Consider the following 21615-nt stretch of genomic DNA (forward strand, 5'->3'; position numbering starts at 1 on the left):
CAGTGCTAGGCAAACAAGAGCAATAGATGTATACTCAAAATGGACAAGTAGAACCCAGTACTGGATTGATAATAAGAACACTCTTATTTACTTCTGTTACAAACACTTTCATATACGTTAACTCATTTAATCCTCCCAAGAAACTTTTGGGTAAGTAGGTAGAGTCTGAACAGCTTTTGACTCTGTTGTACTGTTACGTGGTGCTTATGGGAGCTGTGAGGGGTCTGAATCATTCTCAGAACTTTGGCGCCCTTGGTGCTTGCTGAGGTGTGGTGGGCAAACTACCCCCTAATTCTTCCTTGGCCCTGTAGGGAAGTGAGATCCCCTCTGGTGATTATGCACTGTTCTAGCGCCCACAAGAACCATCTCTGTTACAGGTACATCAGAGGGTGAGCGAGTGTGTGCGGGTGTTGAAGATCCTGCAAGAGGTCACTGCTGGGAGAACTGTCCTCAACATCTTGCCTGGTGGGCTGGATCTGACGACCTTGAAGGTATGGCAGCATTTGGTTTGAGTTGAAGCTAATGTATTCATCAGAACTTTCTTGGTTACAAGTTACAGAAACCTAACCCAACACTAGCTTAAACCAAAAGAGAATTTATGGGCTCACATAACTGGGAAGACCAAAGACAGACTAGTTTTAGACTAGTGAAGCTGGATCCAGGTACTCAAACACTGTCATCAAAGCTCTGGTATTTTTATCTGCCTTCTCTTTGCTCAGTTTCTCCCTTTGTTTGTGGGCTTCGTTCTCATCAGACCCTCTCCATTGATTAAGAAAGATGGTTGCTGGCAGACCAAGCCTGCATCTCAACTCACAGCTCCTTATTTAAACTCTCTTAGCATCCACTAATCTGGGAAGACTATAGCCCTCCTTGGGTTACATGTCCATTTCTGGGCCAGTCACTATGCCAGAGGGATAGAGTATTCTATTGGCCTGCTCAGATTAAACACCCACTTCTGGGTCATGGGAAGCTGGTCACCGGTATTGATGACCCCATCAGGGCCACATGGATAGAGGGGAGATGGCTTGTTCCCTAATGCATGGGCTATTGAGCAGTAAACAGCTTGTTCCTTCCTTTGAGGGAATCCCAATAACCCTTCCAGGAGAATAAAAGAAAGTCCTGGCTAGGAAATTTGTTGTCTACAAAGTTACATTCTTCCCTTTTCTCTCCACACCTCTCTCAACTCCCAATCTTTATTTTTTCCTCCTGATTTCAAAAGTAGCTCAGGTTCTAGTTAGAAAACCACAAAATCACACAAAAACATGAAGAAAGAAAAAAATTTACTTAAAAGTTTTCTATCCCGAGCCAATTTTTTTGGACATTTTTGCATTTGTCCCTCTAGTTCTTTTAAAATACATATTATGTGTATGCATATGTGTGTGTTTTAAACAATAATGTTTATTTAATACAATCTGTTTTATAGCTTTTATTTTCACTTAGCAAAACAACATAAATGTCTTCTCATGCCAGTTCACATATTTAATTTTTGAATGGGCAGGCATTGGGAATCAAACCTGGGTCTCTGGCATGGCAGGCAAGAACTCTGCCTGTTGAGCCACTCTGGCCCACCCCAGTTCATATATTTCTAGGGCATGATTTTTTTTCTTGAATTATTAAAAAAATTTTTTTCCTTACTAGAGAACTTGCGGGTCTGCAGAAAAATCATGCATAAAATACAGGATTCCCACATACCTCCCTACCACCACCACCTTGCATTGGTTTGAAACCAATTGGTGATAGCACATTTTTATAATCGTACTATTAATTAAAGTCCATGATTTAACTTAGGGTTCACTGTGTAGTATAGTTCCATGGATTTTAAAAAATTATTATTCTGTCACCATATGTACAATCTAACATTCCCACTTTAATCATATTTAGATATATATTTCAGTGCTGTTAATTGCATTCACAATGTTGTACTACCATCACCCCCAGCTATTAACCAAAACGTTTCCACCATTCCGAATAGGAACCCTGTACATTCTAAGCCTTAACTTCATATTCCCTATCCCTCACCCCATCCCAAGTAACCTACATTCTAGATTCTAACACTTGAGTTTGCTTATTTTAATTATTTCAAATCAGTGAATCATTACAGTATTTGTTCTTTTGTGTCTGGCTCTTCAAGGTTCATCCATATTGTTACATGTATCAGGACTTCATTCTTTTTTGTGATTGAAGAATATTCCATTGTAGTATATACCACATTTTATGTATCAATTTGTTGGTTGACGGATACTTGGATTGCTCCCATTTTTTTGGCAATTGTGAATAAAACTGCTATGAACATCAGTATTTCTACAGAATGATTTTTAACAGCCATGCAATAATCCATTGTATAAATGAGGGTGGTATATATAAAAAAATAGCAACTACTGTTTTATAAGTACTTACTCTGATAACAGAGCCTCACTTAAACATATGGAGTATTATTACCTTTTGATGTAGAAAGAAACCAAGGATCAAAGAGGCTAAATAGCTACCCAAAGTTAAATCAGCTAAGTAAGTGGTAGACTGAAACTTTAAAGTGGGGCATTTTGATTCTAAAACCTGTCCTGTATTCCCCAAAGCCTCTTTAGAAAATTTCTTTGAAAGATTCTGGTAATGTCCTCCTGGGAGAAGCATCTGTCTGGGTGGCCAGTAGATAAGGCAGAACCTGAAACCTAGAGTGCTTTCCCAAGTATTTGGTGCATGTAATCAACCGCCACAGACAAGTAGGGGCCCAGTGCACTGATACCAAGACCCGCATGACTGTGAACCTGAAATAGCCATCGGGAAATGGCAAGTACAGTTGGATTAGTTGAAAGGCAGGCTTTTTTTTTCAGTAATGCGATTTTATTAAGATATATTCACACACCATATAATCCATCTAAAGTATATAATCATTGGCTCACAGTATCACACATAGTTGTGCATTCATCACCACAGTCAATTTTAGAACATGTTCATTACTCCAAAAAAAAGAAATAAAAATAAAAAAGAAAACCCAAAGCATCCCATACCCCCTATTATTTTTTTAGCAGTTTTATTCACACCCCATACAATCCATCCTAAGTGTATAATCAGTGGCTCTTGTTATAATCAGATAGTTAAGCATTCACCACTACAGTTAATATGAGAACATTCTCATTTCTTCCAAAGAAAAAAACCCCATACTCTTGATATATCCCCCTATTGTTGATATTTAGATTTAGTATAATGCCTTGCAAGAATAGTATAGTATTACTATTAATTATTCGAATTAAGTTTATTTTCATTTTTTTATCATGAAAAATAACTTATAAAGGGAAAAACAATAAATTTCAAAGCACGCTGCAACAATTAGTTGTAGAACAGATTTCAGAGTTCGGTGTGGGTTACAGTTCCACAATTTTAGGTTTTTCCTTCTAGCTGCTCCAAGACACTACAGACTAAAAGAAATATCAGTATAATAACTCAGCAGTCATACTCATTTGTTAAATCTTAGCTTCTCTGTTATAAGAGTACCTTCTCCTTTGATCTTTCTCCCAATCTTTAGGGGTATTTGGGCTATGACCATTCTAAATTTTTCATGTTGGAAAGGGCTATTGATAATATAGGATATGGGGATGGAACTAGTTGATGTTCTGGAGAGATTGGCCCCTCTGGGTTTCAGGACTTATTTGGCCTAGGAACCCAGCTGGAGGTTGTAGAAAGTAATCATAGTGCATGAAACCTTTCTAGAATTTCAGATGAAGCCCTAGGTATTCTTTAGGGTTGGCGGGAATGGTTTTGGAAAAGTCAGCCTTTTGGAGAGATACAGGGTTAATAAGCTTAATAAATGTTCAACTGTTAGATTGGGTAAGATCCAAAAATTGATTACTCACCATGTTGACAAAGCTGTAGGAAAGTGGACACTCTTACACTGCTGGTGACAGTACAGATTGCCCCATGGAGGACAATTTGGCAATAGTTATCTGCAGTACAAATGCATGTGTTCTTTGACCCTGCAATTTCCAGTTATGTGAATTTATCCCACATAAATACCTGCATACATGTGATATGATGTATGTGCAGAGTTATTCTTTCCAGTTTTGAGGTGATAGCAAAAGATTGGTAGTAACCTAAAATGTTCATCAATAAGGGAACTAGCTGGCTTAATAGATTTTGGTACAAGAAATTGGGGTAATGCCAATTGCTATAGCGCATAAACCCCAAAGCTCAGTGGCTAAACATAATAGAAATTTATTTCTTCATAAACCTCAAATCTCAGTGACTAAACATAGTAGAAATTTATTTCTCTTCAACATAAAGTAAAAACGGGTGTTCCTCTGAAGGAGTGACTTGGATCCAGACTCCTTTCATCTTATGATTCTATCCTCTTCAACTTGTGAAACCCAGTTTCGTTGTGTACATTGTGTACATTAGGCCTGCAGAATGGGAACGGTATCGAGGTTTGTATGAGGGAGTTTTTTTAATGGACCAGTACTGGGAAGTGGAGATACCACTTTTGCTCACATTTATTTGCTAGAACTCAATCTAACATCTAACTCTAGACTATATCTAACAGCAGGGAAGCAAGGGAAATACAGCCTAGCTACGTGTCAGGAAAAAGAGGAACAAATGTGTGGCGATCAGCTAGCTGATTGTGCCATGGTGAAATCAAATTTAGCTGTAAGAAAGGAAAAGGAAGCTCTTGATGTATTAATATTGTTGTAGGGGGAGTGTATATATTCCTGTTTACTTGTAGCTATGCATATGCAATCTCTACAGGAATAGCTAAGAAACTAATAGCACTGGTTATTTGTTTGAGGGTAGGAAGTGGTCTACCATGTAGATAGGGAAGGGGATAAGTGGGAGACTTCCCTATATACTTTTTTTTTTTTTTTTTTTTACATGGGCAGGCACCGGGAATCGAACCCGGGTCTTCAGGCTTGGCAGGCAAGCATTCTTACCTGCTGAGCCACCGTGGCCCCCTATATACTTTTGCATTTAGTGATATGTAAATATATATTTGTCTGTTAAAAAAAATGTCTGAACAAGCCCTATAATAACCAAGTTATTGATCTGAAGATGCTGAGCAAAGAGGGAGAATTTAGGCCCAAAACCTTGGGAGATGGCAGAGGAGTGCCAGGGTTCAGAGCAGAGCCTAGGCAGCAAAGCCTGGAGAAATTTCCTGAGTCCCTTAGCAGGCAGCTGCAGTAGCTTTTTATAAAATCATGCCCTGAAGACTTCTGGGGGCAAGCAGAAATAGGTACTTGCGGAGCATGTTAAAATAAGCAGATTACTCTGTTTCCTCCTGGGCTTTGGATAAAAATCAGGATAGACATCCAGAGGAACTAGAGTCTCAGTTAATTCCTATACAGGCATCTCTTGCTCCAGAGCAAAGTAGACTGAGCAGTAGAAACTCCCTCATTCTATCCTCAGCTTGGTCTATGTGTCATTCATGTTGGATGGTTTATAAGGTAGGGGTTCTAGAATCCCTAGAAGATAGTAAGAGTTCTTATTCTTAATGTGGTCATAGACTGATAGGGTTGTGTAGAATCTGACATAATTTCTACCCATTCATGTATTTATAGATATTTGAATGTATACCCTAGTCCAGTCATTACAAAAATAATAAGAAAAAACATGATTTTCAGAATTCCTGCCTACAGAAGTTACCTCAATCCGGGAATTACCTGACTGCCTGTTCTTCCATAGGCAAGATGTTCTCAATAGTGTAGTTTTGGTGGGCTCATCCACTGTATTGTGTCTTCTGCTTCTTTGCCTCACTATTTCTTCCTCTTGCCCCTGAAGAATTCCTAAAGAAGTAGCCCTGAGTTTTTTACTTGGCTAAGTTCTCTCCTTTCCTCAGGGCAGCATTGACATGAGCCGCATGGCTGTGATGGGACATTCGTTTGGAGGGGCCACAGCTGTTCTGGCTTTGGTCAAGGAGACCCAGTTTCGGTGAGTTTTCCAGTTATGCTGCCCCACACACTATTCATTCAGTATTTGTTACACAAGTACTAATGCTAAGCATTTTGGGGGGCTGGAGATTCAATGGTGAACAAGAAAATAAGATCTCTGATTTCATGTAATTATGTCATTATGGGAGGATGCAGACTAATTAGCAAGCTCATGAATAATAAAATCCCCAGCACTAAAGTGCAATGAAGAAACTAAAACAGACTGATATGCTAGAGTGTCTGGAGGTTTCACTGAGAAAGTGATATAACCCAAGAACCAAAAGGCAAAGAAGGCAGCCATTCAGAGGTCTATGGAAAGATCATTCCTGCCAGAGAGGATAGCTAATGGAAAGGCCCAGAGGTGGAACAGGCTTGCTGTGTAATTGTGGGAGGAGCATAGTGGGTGAGGGGAGATTGAATCGAAATGTGATCAGAGAGATAAGCAGGGGTCAGATTAGGACCTTTCAGTCAGGGTACAAAGTTAGATTTTATTCTAAGTATGATGGGAAGCCATTGAAAGGTTTTTAACAGAGAAAAATCAATCTTGTTTACATTTAAAAAGATCCTACTGGCTACTATGTGAAGAATGGATTGTGGTAGGACAAGAATAAATGCAAGCAGGTTCATTAGAGAGAAAACAATTTCAGAGTCCAGATGAGATGAGAGATGATGGATTTGCCTGAGGATAGTGGGATGGAGAGAAGTAAATGATGTCAGGGTATATTTTATAGTCTATGGGATTTAGTGATGTATGAGATGAAGAAAAAGAGAGTAAAGATGATTTTTCATTTGCATGTCCACCATTTGGAGGGATGATAATGTCCCATATCGAGATGGAGAAGACTGGAGGAGCATTTCAGGGACAAGGTGCTGAATCTTAGGGTTTTGCCGTTAATGACAGAGATTGCTACATAACAAGCTGACAAGGTCTTTGAGTTGTGACACTAAGGAGGCTTTCTCTGACCTTCCCTGCTGAGTACCCTCTAGGCTTATATAGCACCTTGTACAAAAGGGCCCTTGGCTACAATTTTTTTACTACATATCTGTTCCATTTCCCCTGCTAAACTGGGAACTCCTTGAGAGCACGAACTGTGTCATTCATCTCCATATCCACAGCACAGATTAGCACATAGTAGGTACTCAATGAATGTTAAATGAATAAGTGATTAAATGGATTAAGTACCATTCTGTGTAACTCAAGTCAGTCACCCAAGAGTAGATTTAGGAAAAAGAGAAGAAGGCCTGAACTCGGCTCTCAAGGAGTTTAAAATCCAGAAGGACCCTTGGTGACAGGTAACAGTGATCCTGATCCAAGATCCTGACTGAATGGTATGGTCTCTGGCATCCCTTTCCTGGCTTTCTGAGCCTTCTGCCTACTGAAGAGAAGAACTTCCCCCTCTCCCCCACTGTCCTAACTATCCCGGAGTTTATGCATGCAGTTCCAAAGATCTGGTTCTGTTCAGGTGTGCTGTGGCTCTGGATGCTTGGATGTTTCCACTGGAACGTGCCTTTTACCCCAATGCCCGAGGCCCTGTGTTTTTCATCAATTCTGAGAATTTTCAGACAGTGGAGAGTGTCAATATGATGAAGAAGATATGTGCGCAGCATGAACAATCCAGGATCATAACTGTCCTGTGAGTAAACGCCAAGGTTGTGCCCCCAGTATCCTCTCCATTTGCCACTCAGCCCTTGGATTATCTAGAAGTTTCTACCCATTCATAGAATACCTGAATACTTCCTGAATTTCAACTCTTAATTACTTAAAAATTTTGTATCTGTTCCCCTTCTCCACTTAGCTTCACTTGTAGTGATTCCTTCGGCGGGTTTATATGATTTTGTGACAGAATTTACCTGCTGCTTTCTAGAGAAAGGCTGTAGTGGCATTTTGTGTAAGAGAGGAAGGGATGTGGGTCTGGGTGAATTCCAGAGATTTTTCAGCCTGATTTTGGAATTTTATTGGGTCTTTGGAAGAGTGTGTATCTATTAGACCTTTTATATTTACAAGATAGAGTTTTAGAGATCTTTGTGAATACCTAAATTCAGTCATCACTGTAACATGTTTTTTTCCATAAAACATCTATATTCTGGCTAAGAGAAACCACATTTTTCTCACTTCCATCACCAACACTATCAGTTGGCTTTCTTTTGGAACCATTTTTTTTTTACAGAGAAATATGTTTTTTTAAGTCATTTTAAGAAATTTACTATATATAGGAAGTGGCATTGAACTGCAGTTGCAGGACTTAAATTTCACTGACTAGCTCTCCGACTTGCTCCATCCGGCCTGCAAATGTCACAGCACACATGCTTCAGGATTCCAAGTTTCTGTTTCAGCAAAGCAACAAGTGACTGTGTGCCTTCAACCTGTGGAACCACCCAGGTAGTTGCAAGGCCACATCCAAAGCCCTTGAATGCTAGGGGTTTGCTCGGTAGTCAGCAGCTTCTTCTCTTATTCATCTTGGGCCAGACCTTTTCCTTGAAGCCAGCCCCTCAAGTACCTTTCATTTTTTATTTCATGGCAGTCAGGGGACTGCTTCAGAGTTTCCCTAAGTCAGTCAAATTCAGGGTAATTGTAGTATCTAGAGGAAAGGGAAGAGAAAGCAGTTGGAAAGGGATCTGCAAGGGAAATAATACATTTGACAATGTATTATTTCTTGAACTTGGGTGCTGAATAATTTTCCATTATATTATTCTTTATACTTGTTTTGTGTTCTTAAATTATGCATTTTTTTAAAGTTGTGTTTTCTGCATTATGTTAGATTTTCCTTCCATCACTGAATGGACTAGTACATTTAATTATGAGTAATTTTGTCCAAAATGAACCTAGTCAGGAATTCACCTGCAAATTCAATATGATTGGTATCAAAGGACTTGCATTCTAATCCAGTATATGCACTTGCCGTCACATTTCTGATTATTTAAATAAGGGCAAGCAGTGCCTTTTCCCTGTTTATTTTATGGTAAAGCTCTGAAGTAGAAGCCATTATGTTTTGTGAATGTTCAGAAGTCACCAGGTAAAAGCCATGGTGTAATAGATAGGGATGGCAAGTGCTGCAGACCTTGTCTCCTTGCCTCTATCCCTGCTCCAGCAAATTCTGCTTCTTCCTTGCCTTGTTCAAGGGATGAGCCAGCTTTGAATTAAGGCATAACTGGGTCCAAATCCTAGCTTCACCCCTTACTAGCTGTGTGACTTTGGACAGATCATCTCACTGCTTGGAGCTTTAGCTTCCTCTCTGTCAAAGGAGAAAATGCTTTCTTTATAAGGTTTTTGTGAAAATTAAGTGAGATAATACATATAAAGCACCTTGTACATAGTAAATGCTTAACAAATACTTGTGTACTCTAGCCCCTGAACATATATCTGTTACTTGTCTTTCTTTTTTTGCCTCTAGTGGTTCTGTTCATCGGAGTCAAACTGATTTTGCTTTTGTGACTAGCAACTTGATTGGTAAATTCTTCTCCACTCAAACCCGTGGGAGTTTGGACCCCTATGAAGGACAGGAGATAGTGGTGCGGGCTATGCTGGCCTTCCTCCAGAAGCACCTTGGTAAGGAGAGAACTTGGGCTCTTGGGGGCAGCTGTGGGGTACTCCTCCCTCCCCACCCCCCCGGACACAGTGTTTTATTCTGATGTGTTTGGGATCAGGGGTTTTATGGCAAAAGAAAGCTTTTGTAACGTTATACAGAATCTTAGAAAAAACACTTAACTGAAAGTTTGGAGATCCTGTTTTGCCTCTTCCTAGTGAATAGCCTTAGGCTAGTCATTTAACTTCTCTGAGCCTTGATTTCCTCACCTTAGGTGGAACATTCACTTCTCTCCACTCCTCTGTCCTAATCCAGGCTCACCTCTTACTTTATCTACATTGTGGTGGAGACTATGATGATAAATGGGCTAAATTTGTGGGAGTGCTTTAAAAAACAAAGGATGAAAGGATTATAATTAATGTCATAAATAAGCCCAACTAAACTGCAAGGCCTTTAGAGATTATTTGGTCCAGTTTCCAACCCAGAGTTGCTTTTCTCTCCTTACTACATGATCAAACAGCCTGGAGAGAGCCCTGCTATGTGAGTCACCCCTTCCACCACTAGAAACTTTAATAGTTTTAAGAGAGGATAGTCTAGTTAAGTTTTTTAGGTTACACAGACTAGAGATTCACTAATTTACTTCAAGGAAAGGGAAATTTACTTATGAGTATGCACTTGGACCGTGTGGGATGTGAGAAGTTAGGAATTAAGGTAGCTTGCAGGACTGACTTCTGTCTTGGTTTTTCTCATAAACTCAGTTTCTCTGTCTCTTCTTGTAACATCTCTTTCTCTTTGCTTTAATCTCCTCTCACCTCAAACTGCAGATTTTTTCTTTCTTTCTGCTCGGTATTTTTTTTCTACATAAGATAGCATTTACTTATTCATAATTTCTGCTTCTTTGTAACTTTGTTTGGCTTCAAACATTCATGGCTTGTTCTCTTTACCTTGTGGCATCCTTTCATCTTCATCTTTCACAGCTTCCTGCTTAATTCTCTTAAATTTATTAAGCCAAATTCTCAAGAGACTCAATCTGAGTGTACTAGCTTTTCTTTCCATGCCAGGACACATAGTAGGTCACTGTCCAGCCTAGGTTCAGAGCTCCCTTGATCAAATGCCCCTTTCTGATCCAGTATCTGCATAAGGCTGATTCCTTAGCAGAGTCTGTGCATAGGGCAGTTTTTTTTTTGTTGTTGTTGTTTTGTTTGTTTTTCAGAAGGATATCAAGGCTTTCCTGGATTTCTAAGGTTTGACCTAAAGCTAACCTAAGACCAAGATCTGATACTTTGCAATTCCTCTCCACTTACTCTTGTTATCTCCTCGATAGCTATCCAGAGACATCTCAGACAACTTGCACATGGCAACTCTTTAGATTTTTGAAGTCACCCAGAGTGTCTTCTCTGAGTTTTCTGTTCACTAAACTAAACATTATGGTTTGATACCTCCACATGTTTCCCAGGAAGTATTCTTATTATCCCCTTTCACTGAATGTACCCTGTATATCAGTATGCCTTTTAAAGTGTGTTGCCCTGACCTGAACATGACATGCTAGATGTGTTCTGACCAGTGCCTAGAAGTCAGGACTGTTACCTCAGTGCTCTGAACCTTAGACTTCTAGTTGGATGGCCTGAGTGCATTAACATTTCTGGTAACTACATAGCAAATTTGGTTTCTACTGAGTTTGCTTTTCACACGTCTGTCCTGTTATGAATGCATTGACTTTTTGAACCTAAATTTGTATCTTTATATTTATGCCTGTTCATTTCATCTTGCCCATTATGCTCCATTATTCCAGCCTGGGTTTAGAGACTTTAGGGTTAATAGAGACTTTAGAACATTGTTCCTGTTGCCTAGAAAGAGAGGAATGGATTCATGTCTTAAGACTTTGACGGGGCCTAACTGCATGGTCCTCAGCCCATTTTCCCTATTTCCTCTTAAGCCCTATCTCATTGGTAAGAGCTAAAGATTAAAGATGATAGGGGAGTCCAGCAGAAAGAAGATGAAGTGAGACTTAGACTGTAGAAAGATTGTTGAGGCCTTACTTAATGCCTCAATATGCCTTAATGCCTTTACATGCATTGTCAGGTATTTTTATTATTAGCTCCATTTTATGGATGAGGGTACTGAAGCTTAGAAAATTTAAGTAATGTGTCCAAGGTTATCTGGTTAAGTGGCAAGCCAGTGTGCAAGCCAGCTTTTTTGATTCCAAAGCCCATGTGCCTAATCATTGCACTATACTGCCAGTGACTATGATGACAATACAGAGTGCTAAGTTCCGTGACCAAGGTTTACACTTAGTCATTGGGAGACACCAGAGGAAAGGCACCTAACTTCTGATGGGAGGCAAAGCACGGTCAGGGGAGGAGGCTTTCTAAACCAAGTGATGCTTGTCTTTTTTTTTTTTTATCTTTAGTAGATGAGTTGGTTCCACCAGGCAGGGAAGGGGTAAGGATCTTCTGAACAGAAGGCACAAAGCTTTGTGTAAGCTAGTGAATTTTGGGGCTTAAGACAGTGAATTGTTGGAAGATAAAGCTAGAGAAGTGAGCATAAGCCAGGTCTGGAATCCCATGGATTTGCTAAAATATGTTTGAATTTTATTCCAAAGCCTTTGTGTTTATAGTCTGGCTGTATTGTGGAGGATGGGCAAGATAGCTGAAAATTGATAGGCAGAGAGCCTAGGTAGGAGGCTCTTTCTGTAATCCAGGTGTAAGTGATGAGACAAAGTCTGAAAAAAAGGGAAGAGCTCTCAGTTTGGGTTAATTAGCTTTACAAAAAGAAAAGCTTGTTGGTGGACAGAGTACATTGTCACATGGGAAACTAAAATAGATTGTAGGTGACTCAGCCCAGTCTCTCACTACACCTAAACAATAACTCTTGGAGCACATGTTCCACTGATTCTAGCTAAGGAATATTATCTTATTATGAAGATTGGTGTTTCCTTCACATTAACTATACTCGGCTCTTGTCTCCAGCTATTCCTTTTCTCTCTCACTTTCCTGGATTACTGTATCTTACCTTTTCCTCTCTCCTCAAGCTTCTAACACTTCTTTCCCTGTCTGTCTCTCAGCTAATTAATTTTGCCTCCCACTTCAACTGAGAAAATGGGAGATATCAGTACTTCCTCAAATCCCCAATACCACATCTACTCACATTCCAGCATTTACTCTGCTTCCCCTACAGTTACTAGAGTTTCCTACTTATTTACTTAAGGTCAGCCTCTCCATTGCATACTAGATTCTATCTGCTTTTGTCTACTCAAGATGATTGCATTGGCACTTTTTTCTCTTTTGTTTACATCATCACTTTTCCCTCTCTTCCTTTGGTTCATTGCCAAAGGAATACAAACGTGCTGAAATTTATCTTGAAAACATCTCTTTCCCTCATCTTCCCCTCCTGTTACCATCCCATTTCTATGTTCCCCATAACAGCGTAATAGCAAAGCTCTTCAAAAGAATATCTATCTTCACTTTCTCAAATTCCTCTCTTTCCATTCTCTCTTAAACCCAATCCAGTCAGGCTTTTTCATCCCAGTACTCCATCAAAACCACTTATGTCAAGGTCATTATTGACCTCTATAATACTAAATCCAGTAGTCAATTCTCATTCCTCATCTTACTGGAACTCTCAGCAGCTTTTGACATAATTAATATACCCTCCTCTGTGGAACGGTGTCTTTACTTGGCTTCCAGAATACCACACTGAATTTTCTCCTATCTCAATGTCTGTACCTTCTCAGTCTACTTTGCTGCTGTCAGGGTTCAGTCCTTGGACCTCTTCTCTGTCTCTTTATTCCCTGGTGTCATCTGGTCTCACAGCTTAAATGCCCTCTCTAATGCTGACAACTCCCAAATTTACATCTCCAGATAAATCTTCAGATTTATATAACCCATTTCTACCTGCTTGGTATGTCTAATGGATATCACAAACCAAAACCTATTTCACTTATACTCTTTCCCTTCTCAGCTAACAGTAACTCCATTCTTCCATTCTTATAGTTACTCAGGCCAAAATCTTCGTCCTTGTCTCTTCCCTCGCTCATTCCATCTGCTCCATCAGAAAATCCAACTGGCTGTACCTTCCAAACATGTAAGGACTGTAATCACTTCTCGCCACTTCCACAGCTGCCATCCTGTCCAAGCCATCATCATCTTTCACCTAAATTATTGCTGTTGTCTCTTGACTGCTCTCCCTACTGCCACATTTACCCCCTTCCACAGTCTTTTCTTAATAGAGCAGCCAGAGTGATGCTTTTTAGAAAGTAAGTCAGATCTTGTCATTCCTCTTTTTGAAATCCTCCAATTGTTCCCATTTCTCTGAAAATCAAAGCCACTTTCAGTGTCCTTGCAGACCTTATGTGATTCAGTCCAATAGTACCTCCTGATCTTGACTGCGGCTCTTCCCCTGGCCTACCTTTTTTTTTTTTTCCAATTCTAGAAACATATATACAACCTAAAGTTTCCCCTTTTAAGCACATTCACATGTATAATTCAGTACCGTTAATTACATTCACAATATTGTACCCCCAACACCATTACCAAAACTTCACAATTAACCCAAACAGACACTCTGCACAATTCAAACATTAAAACTCCCCATTCCTTACTCCTAACCCTGTTAACCATGTGCTCCAGAATCTGACTCTGAATTTGCTTATTCTAATTATTTCACATCAGTGAGATCATAATTACTTGTCATTTTGTGTCTGTCTTATTTTACTCAACATGAAGTCTTCGAGGTTCATCCATGTTCTATAGCATGTATTAGAACCTCATTCGTTTTTCCAACTGAATAATATTCTATTATATATATATACACATGCACACTACACTTTGTTTATCCACTTATTGGTTGATGGACACTTGGGTTGCTTCCATATTTTGACAATTGTGAATAATGCCACTATGAATATGGGTGTGTAAATATCTGTTCAAGTCCCTGCTGTCAGTTATTTTGGGCATATACCTAAAAGTGGGATTTCTGGGCCATATGATAATTCTTTACTTAACTTTCCAAGGAACTGCCAAACTGTCTTCCACAGTGGCTGAACCATTTTATATTCCCACCAATAAGGAATGGGTGTTACTGTTTTTCCACATCCTCTCCAACACTTGTAATTTTCTGTTTTGTCAATGGTACTATTCTTTTTTTAACTTTGGAGCTCCTTGATTGGGAGCATAAACATTTATGATTGTTTTTTCCTCTTGTTTAATTGTCCCTTTTACTAATATATACTGTCCTTCTTTGTTACTTATGATGTCTTTATATTTAGAGTCTATTTTGTCTGATATTAGTATAGCTAGTTCTGATTTCTTTTGGTTACAGCTTGTGTGGAACATCTTTTTCCATCTTTCACTTTCAGTCTATTTGTATTCTTGTGTCTAGGATGAATCTCATGAGCAGCATATAGCTGAATTATATTTCTTAATCCCTTCTACCAATCTGTATCTTTTAATTGGTAAATTTAGTCCATTAACATTCAGAGTTATTACTATAAAGGTGTTTCATGAATCCGTCATCTTATCCTTTGGATTTTATTTGTCAGATCTATATGTTCTTTTCCTTCTTTCTCTTTTTATCCTTTCAGTTACCCTTACTGGTACTCTTCAATTCTGTGCTCTCCTTCAGACCTCCCTCTCCTGTCTTTTTTTTTTTTTTCTGGAACTCCCTTCAGTATTTCTTGTAGAGCTAATTTCTTGTTGACATACTCTCTCAGTCTTCGTCTGTGAAAATTTTAACCTCTCCCTCAGTTTTGAAGGACAGTTTGGCTGGGTGCAGAATTTTGGCTAGAAATCTTTCTCTTTTGGGATTTTTTTTTTTTTTGATTGACAAAACAACATACAATCACAAACATTCTTAACATATGAACATTCCATACTTGGTGTACAATAAGTGGCTCACAGTATCATCACATAGTTGAATATTTATCACCATGATCATTCTTAGAACATTTGCATCACTCTAGAAAAAGAAAGAAAAAAGAAAAAACTCATACATGCCATACCCCTCGTCCCTCTCATTGACCACTAGTATTTCTATCTACCCAATATATTTTAACCTTTGTTCCCCCTATTTTTTTTCTATATCCCTTACCACTCCCTTTCATTGATCACTAGTATTTCAATCTACTCAATTTGTTTTAACATTTGTTCCCCCTATTATTTGTTTATTTTTTATCCATATTTTTTACTCATCTGTCCATACCATAGATAAATGGAGCATCAAACACAAAGTTTTCACAATCACATGGTAACATTGTGAAAGCTATATCATTGACATTCATCTTCAAGAAACATGGCTACTGGAACACAGCTCTACAGTTTCAGGCGCTTCTCTTTAGCCACTCTAAAACACCTTAAACTAAAAAGGGGATATCTATATAATGTGTAAGAATAACCTCCAGGATAACCTCTCAACTCTGTTTGAAATCTCTCAGCCACTGAGTCTTTATTTTGTCTCATTTCTCTCTTCCCCTTTTGGTAGAGAAGATTTTCTCAATCCCTTGATGCTGAGTCCCAGCTCATTCTAGGATTTCTGTCCCACGTTGCCACGGAGGTTTACCCCACTGGGAGTCATGTCCCACTTAGAGAGGCGGAGGACAGTGAGGTTGCTTGCCGTGTTGGCTGAGAAAGGGAGAGGCCACATCTGAGCAACAAAAAAGGTTCTCTGGGGTGACTCTTACGCCTGATCTTAACTGGGCTTAGCCTTTCCTTTGTGGGGATTAGTTTCATATGAACAATTCTAGTGTCTTCTTCATCTCCTTTTTGTTATTTGCCATCCCACTGATTTTATTTTATTAAGTTATATGAACATCTTTGATTGGTTGTTCCAAAGTCTGTGTCTTCTCTGGTGTTTTAATCTCATCATTAGACTGGGCTGTATCTCTCTGCATCTTCATGTGCTTAGTGATCTTCTCTTGCCTTTGCAGGTTATAAATATCTTTTTTTTCATGAAAATATCTTGATAGGGTTACTTTGGATGTTGATTTCCTTCAGTAGCCGAAGTTTTGTATTTGCTGGATCCGTATGGAGCAGGATGTGGGGCGTGGGGAGGAGCACAACAGGTATATATATGCATGGGTCGAGGAAGTGCTTTCTTGTCCCCATCTCCCATGTGTGCATTCCTGACGGCTCGGGGCCTCTGTCTTGAAATGGGCACCCTAGGCTGTTTGCACTAGCTGGTTGGTCTCTGATTCTCTGCATCTCAACTCTTCTAATAATAGCTATTCTAAAGAGTGAAATAGTGTCTCATTGTGGTTTTGATTTGTACTTCTCTAATGATGTTGAACATTTTTTCATGTGCTTTTTTGCCATTTGTATATCCTCTTTAGAAAAATGTTTATTCAAATCTTTTCCCCTGGTCACTTTTGATCTCACCACACTAGCCTCTGGCACTCCAGGCATATTCTCACTTCAGGGCCTTTGTGCTGCTCTTCCCTCTGCCAGGAACAAGTCTCCCGGTCAGCCTTGTGGCTCATTCCCCACCTCCTTCAAGTCTTATCTCAAATTTCACCTTGGTGATCCCACTATGACCACCTTTTAAAAATATTGTCTGTCTTCCTACCTTACCCTCTAACTACCAGCCACCACCACCATTTTCCTTTTCTGGCTTTTTTTTTTTTTCCCTATAGCACTTAATACCTTTTCACGTACTGCATAATTTATTATGTTTTTATTTGTCTGTGCCTAATAGATTTGAGCTCTATGAGTATAGGAGTTTTTGTTTGTTTAGTTCAGATGTATTTTTAGCACTTAGAATAGAGCATAGTACATAGTAAATATACTCAATATTTATTGAATAGTGAATATGTAGCAGTTATTAACTGGGGACTTGTTCCATGCCAGTCCCTTGGCAGGGCACTGGGGATCCAAAGGTGAATGAGAATGGTCCCTCTCTTCTTCCCATGTTTAGTTTGTTCTAAATAAGGGCACCATTTTCCTGCTTAGCTTGTGCCCTACTCCTTCAGTCTGACGCCTTGGACCCTTTCTGACTGTTCTTGCCATGTAGTTAGACCTATCTGCCATGATCCCAGGGACCTCTTTTTAATCATATCCAGCCTTATGCTGCCCTAAGATGTTACCCGCCTCTTTCTTCTGCCTTTCACTGAGGAGGCACTGGCTTTGCATCCACTGCGCTATGGTAAAAGGGCCTCGTTTTACTAAGCCGCATCCGTAAGCCTTAGGCATTCTATTTTCTCACCCTTCTGGCTTTAAATTCTGTCTCTGTCACCTATCAACTGTAATGACTTTGGGCAAATTGGATAACTTCTTTGAGTCTCAGTTTCCTCAACTATAAAATAGAGCTAACAGTAGTATTAAAGTCATAGGAATGTTGTGAAAATTAAACAGTGCATGTAAATCAGTTAGCACAGGGCTGAAGGCAAATGATCCCTCAATAAATGTTACACTCTATTATTATCATTATTGAGTTGTTATGATGGAACAAGTTCATTTATAAAGCACATTTATAAAGGCACCAAATAAATAGTACACCATCACATCCACCACCATAACTAGTCCCTTTAGTATCCCAGGTACCCCTTTTCTCTATGATGATCCACTAAGTCCATGGTAACTATTCTTTCTCTCTCTCTCTCTCTCTCTCTCTCTCTCTCTCTCTCTCTCTCTCTCTCTCTCTCTCTCTCTCTCTCTCTCTCTCTCTTTTTTGACATGGGCAGGCTCTGGGAATCGAACTCAGGTTTCCGGCATGGCAGGCAAAAATTCAGCCACTGAGCTACATGGTAGCTATTCTTTGATCTAACCTTACAATGGTTTACCTAACCTATCTGTTTTTTTCCATTCAGATCTAAAGAAGAACTACGATCAATGGAACAACTTTGTTGAAGGCATTGGACCATCTCTTGCTCCAGGGTCCCCACACCATTTGTCCAGCCTATAGACACAACCAGCCATCTTCAAAATGTCACTTGAGCTGAGCTTCCATTTTGGGGCTGCCTAAGGGCACTCACAGCCTCCCACTAGGAAGTGGTCAACACAATCCTTCACAGATTGAAAGGATATAATTACACTGCTGATGATAATTGGATACTTTGATCTTGGACATGTTGATCTTAAATTCACACCGTAACTTGGATTACTTACTGAGAAATTAACTTTTGGGGATCTGAGCCCTGATGGGTAGAGAGCAAGCAGGGGGTGGGGCTAATGGGAGACCCAGGCCCCAAGCTGAGCACTATGATGCCTGGATAGGCAGTCTTAGCCCAGAGAGCTACTCCTTCATCTTGGGCCAGTGTGGCTTCTGCAGTGGAAGAGATGGAGTGGAAGGATGGAGTTGAAATTACTACTTTCGGGATCTCTTGCCCAACCTGGCATTGTCTCTTCCTACCTCTCAATCTTCTCCTTTCCCAGGGTCACTTGGTGAGTTCTAAGCACTTTAGGTGAATTTCTAGAGTATGGACCATCATCAGATTTTCTGTTTATTTTCAAGCTTTCCCATTACTTGAAACATGGTTCAATTCAGTTAGTATTCAGTTCTATTTGTGAGTCCATGGTGGGAAGACAGCATTGTCTCTATAGTACAGGGAGAGAAGCTAAGGTCCAGAGGGGTACCTGAGAAGTTTTGAATGCTCTGGGAGGTTTTGCTAAAAATGTATCCTCACAGGAAATTAGCACAAATAGGTAGAGAAGGGGAAGAGAGAAAAACAGTGTTAAGCATCTGTTTGCACAGACCCTTGCCACAGAGTGAGGTAGTTCAGTCAGAATTCAGGAGGCTACCCCTGAAGCAGTCTAGGAAAACCTTGCTCTTACCTCCTACCTGAAATATTGTGAGACTCCACGTAGCTCAGAATCAAGGTCCTTTGGATATCTGTTTTTTAGCTCTAATGCCCTAGCCCCAAATTTAAATCAGGGTATAGTCTGCATTTCTATTCTGTTCCATTTTGTATGTTTTATAATGTGAATGATATTAATACTTCTGTTTGCCTATTGATATGTTGGAAAAGTCTTTCTATTTAATCTACATTAGAGCAAGATGAGGAGCCATCTGGAAGAGACTTTGCCTTCTGTCTTTCTTTATTCTCTTACTGCTTGGGCCATGTGGGAAAAAAACTTTAAAAGGAAAGAAATTCTTCCCAGGGATCTAGTTCAAAGCTGTTTGGGAATATCACCCTCAACACTACCCTAGACTTCTCAGCTCAGTCCAAGTAGGAGATCCCAGAGGAAGCAAGAATAAAAGGGAAATGTGTCTCTGTACCATCAGTCCAAGGTCAGTGCCACCAAAGCAAGCTAGGACTAAGTCTCCCATTCTCCCCAACTATTCTTTGTAAGAGGTAAAATAGTGAATCCATTGAGGCTGGAGCCCTTAGGAAGATCTGTGTATTTGAATGAGATACAGCATAAGGAGGAGATCATTAAAGCCTTGGACTCTAGAATTATTTGTAGCCTGGTTTTGAATCCTGATTCCACCACTACTAATTGGATAAATTTGAGAAAATTATGTTCTTGTTCCAATCCTGGGTCCTGCATCTCTAAAATGGGGATCTGCCTTATGAATAGTTAGGATTTAATGAAAGAATATATGACATCAGTTAGTTGAAAGTATGTTTCTTGCTTTCCAAATATATGAGGGATTTTCTAGTTATCTTCTACTTATTGTTTTCTAGCTTAATGGTTTTGTGTGGTCAAAGAAAATTACCCATATGGTTCCCAACTTTCAAGATTTGTTGCAACTTGCTTAGTGGCCCAGTGAGAGGTCAGTTTTATATAAATGTTCTATGTATGCTGTGAAAGACTGTACTCTGACATTGTTGGCTTCCTCTTTCACTCTACAACACATTTCTTTCTGTGAGAGTTATAAAGATATATATTTGGGCCTTCCAACCCCCAAATGGGAATTAGAGCCTCTTGACACTTGCAGAACCAACCCCTGGCCAACCCTGAGTGGATACTGCCCCTTGTGTGAGGCAGTCTCCACAAATGCTGAAGAGCTAGTTCTAGAGCAATAGCACATGGAATCTTGCTTCTAGCCTTGACCATTAAGTAACACAAATATATTTTATAAAACTGAGCAGAAGACCTGGAGCCTCACTAGAGAAATAACTTGTTTGGAAGCTGGATTCATCTCTTCCTTTCAGTTGGTATTTTCATAATGACTCATTTACCCAGCAATATTGGAGTAGGTGAATTTTCCATGAAAATGAAAATTATCCTTTAAGTCATAAAACATAATATTCACTGTTATGTTTCCAGTGGTAGTATACCACAAAGATAATGCACACACTTCTTAATCAGAGTGAACTAACCTCATGTAACGTTTTAGGATGTTTCAGTTTTAAGATGCTATTAACAATCCCAGAAGACAACAAAATTTTGTTTCTTATCCTTGGCACTTGTCCACTGTGGGTTGGCTTGAGGCTCTGCCTACATTGTTATCATCCTCATTTGTAGGACCTAGGCTCGTGGAGGTGCCACCCTTTGGAAGCAGTATTGGTTGCATGGCAGAAGGAAGAGAGCATGGTGAAGCTCCGAAAGCTTCTGCCTTCAGGTGACCACCATTATTTAAGTTCTGTTTCATGGCCAAAGCAAGTTGTATAGCCATACATAACATCCCATACCTGGATAGGGAGAGATCTGAAGTATTTGTGACCAGCTGTAATACCAGAGCAGTGGTGTCCTCTGGTCTTTGAAGGTATGGATAGCTGTTGGTACTTCTGTATGGCTCCCCACAGCTATTCTTTTCGTTCTTTTCATTGCATAGTCTGTGTCGTCTCCCTTAAGGTCAGGATGCCAGCCATCACTCTTCATTGCCTTTGATTATGCCAGTCCCTAGTAGCCCTCAATGTTCATTTCAAATTTGTGATTTCTGATGTGCAGTGGACTGAGCAATCAGCCACATTTTTTCTGTGTCTGAAGTAAAACTAGTCAGTTTGAAAGGGCTTTAGGAACTCTCCTACAACTAAAATGCATTACCTTTAGTGCATGGACTTTGTAACCCTTTCTCTGACTGCTCAGAAGGAGTATCACAAGGCCTTTGATGTTTTATCCTAGTTTTTGGTTAGCTTTCAGAGACACCAAACAAATGGCTTCTACATAATTGCTGCATACTAATTGGCATGAATAGATAAATTGCATTCTAGTGAATTCCAAAGTGAAGAAGATATCTTGGGTTTCTTTTGCATCTTCCAGTTCCGCATTCCATTGTAGGACTGTATCCATGGAGGCCTCCTAGAG

The 21615-nt window shown here is 39.7% G+C and overlaps 1 protein-coding gene across 1 annotated transcript in view; it reads left to right on the forward strand.

Annotated features, from left to right (window-relative positions):
- PAFAH2 (platelet activating factor acetylhydrolase 2) overlaps positions 1 to 19817 on the forward strand; it is a 35102-nt gene extending 15285 nt beyond the window's left edge. The window contains 5 exon segments of the mRNA XM_077150763.1: positions 378 to 491; positions 5819 to 5910; positions 7373 to 7543; positions 9302 to 9456; positions 18231 to 19817. Of these exon segments, the coding sequence (XP_077006878.1) occupies positions 378 to 491; positions 5819 to 5910; positions 7373 to 7543; positions 9302 to 9456; positions 18231 to 18325 (627 nt within the window). The 3' untranslated portion in view covers positions 18326 to 19817.
- Positions 19818 to 21615: the final 1798 nt, after the last annotated feature.

This window comes from Tamandua tetradactyla, chromosome 2 (genome assembly GCF_023851605.1).
Source record: "Tamandua tetradactyla isolate mTamTet1 chromosome 2, mTamTet1.pri, whole genome shotgun sequence".
Classification (NCBI taxonomy): domain Eukaryota; kingdom Metazoa; phylum Chordata; class Mammalia; order Pilosa; family Myrmecophagidae; genus Tamandua; species Tamandua tetradactyla.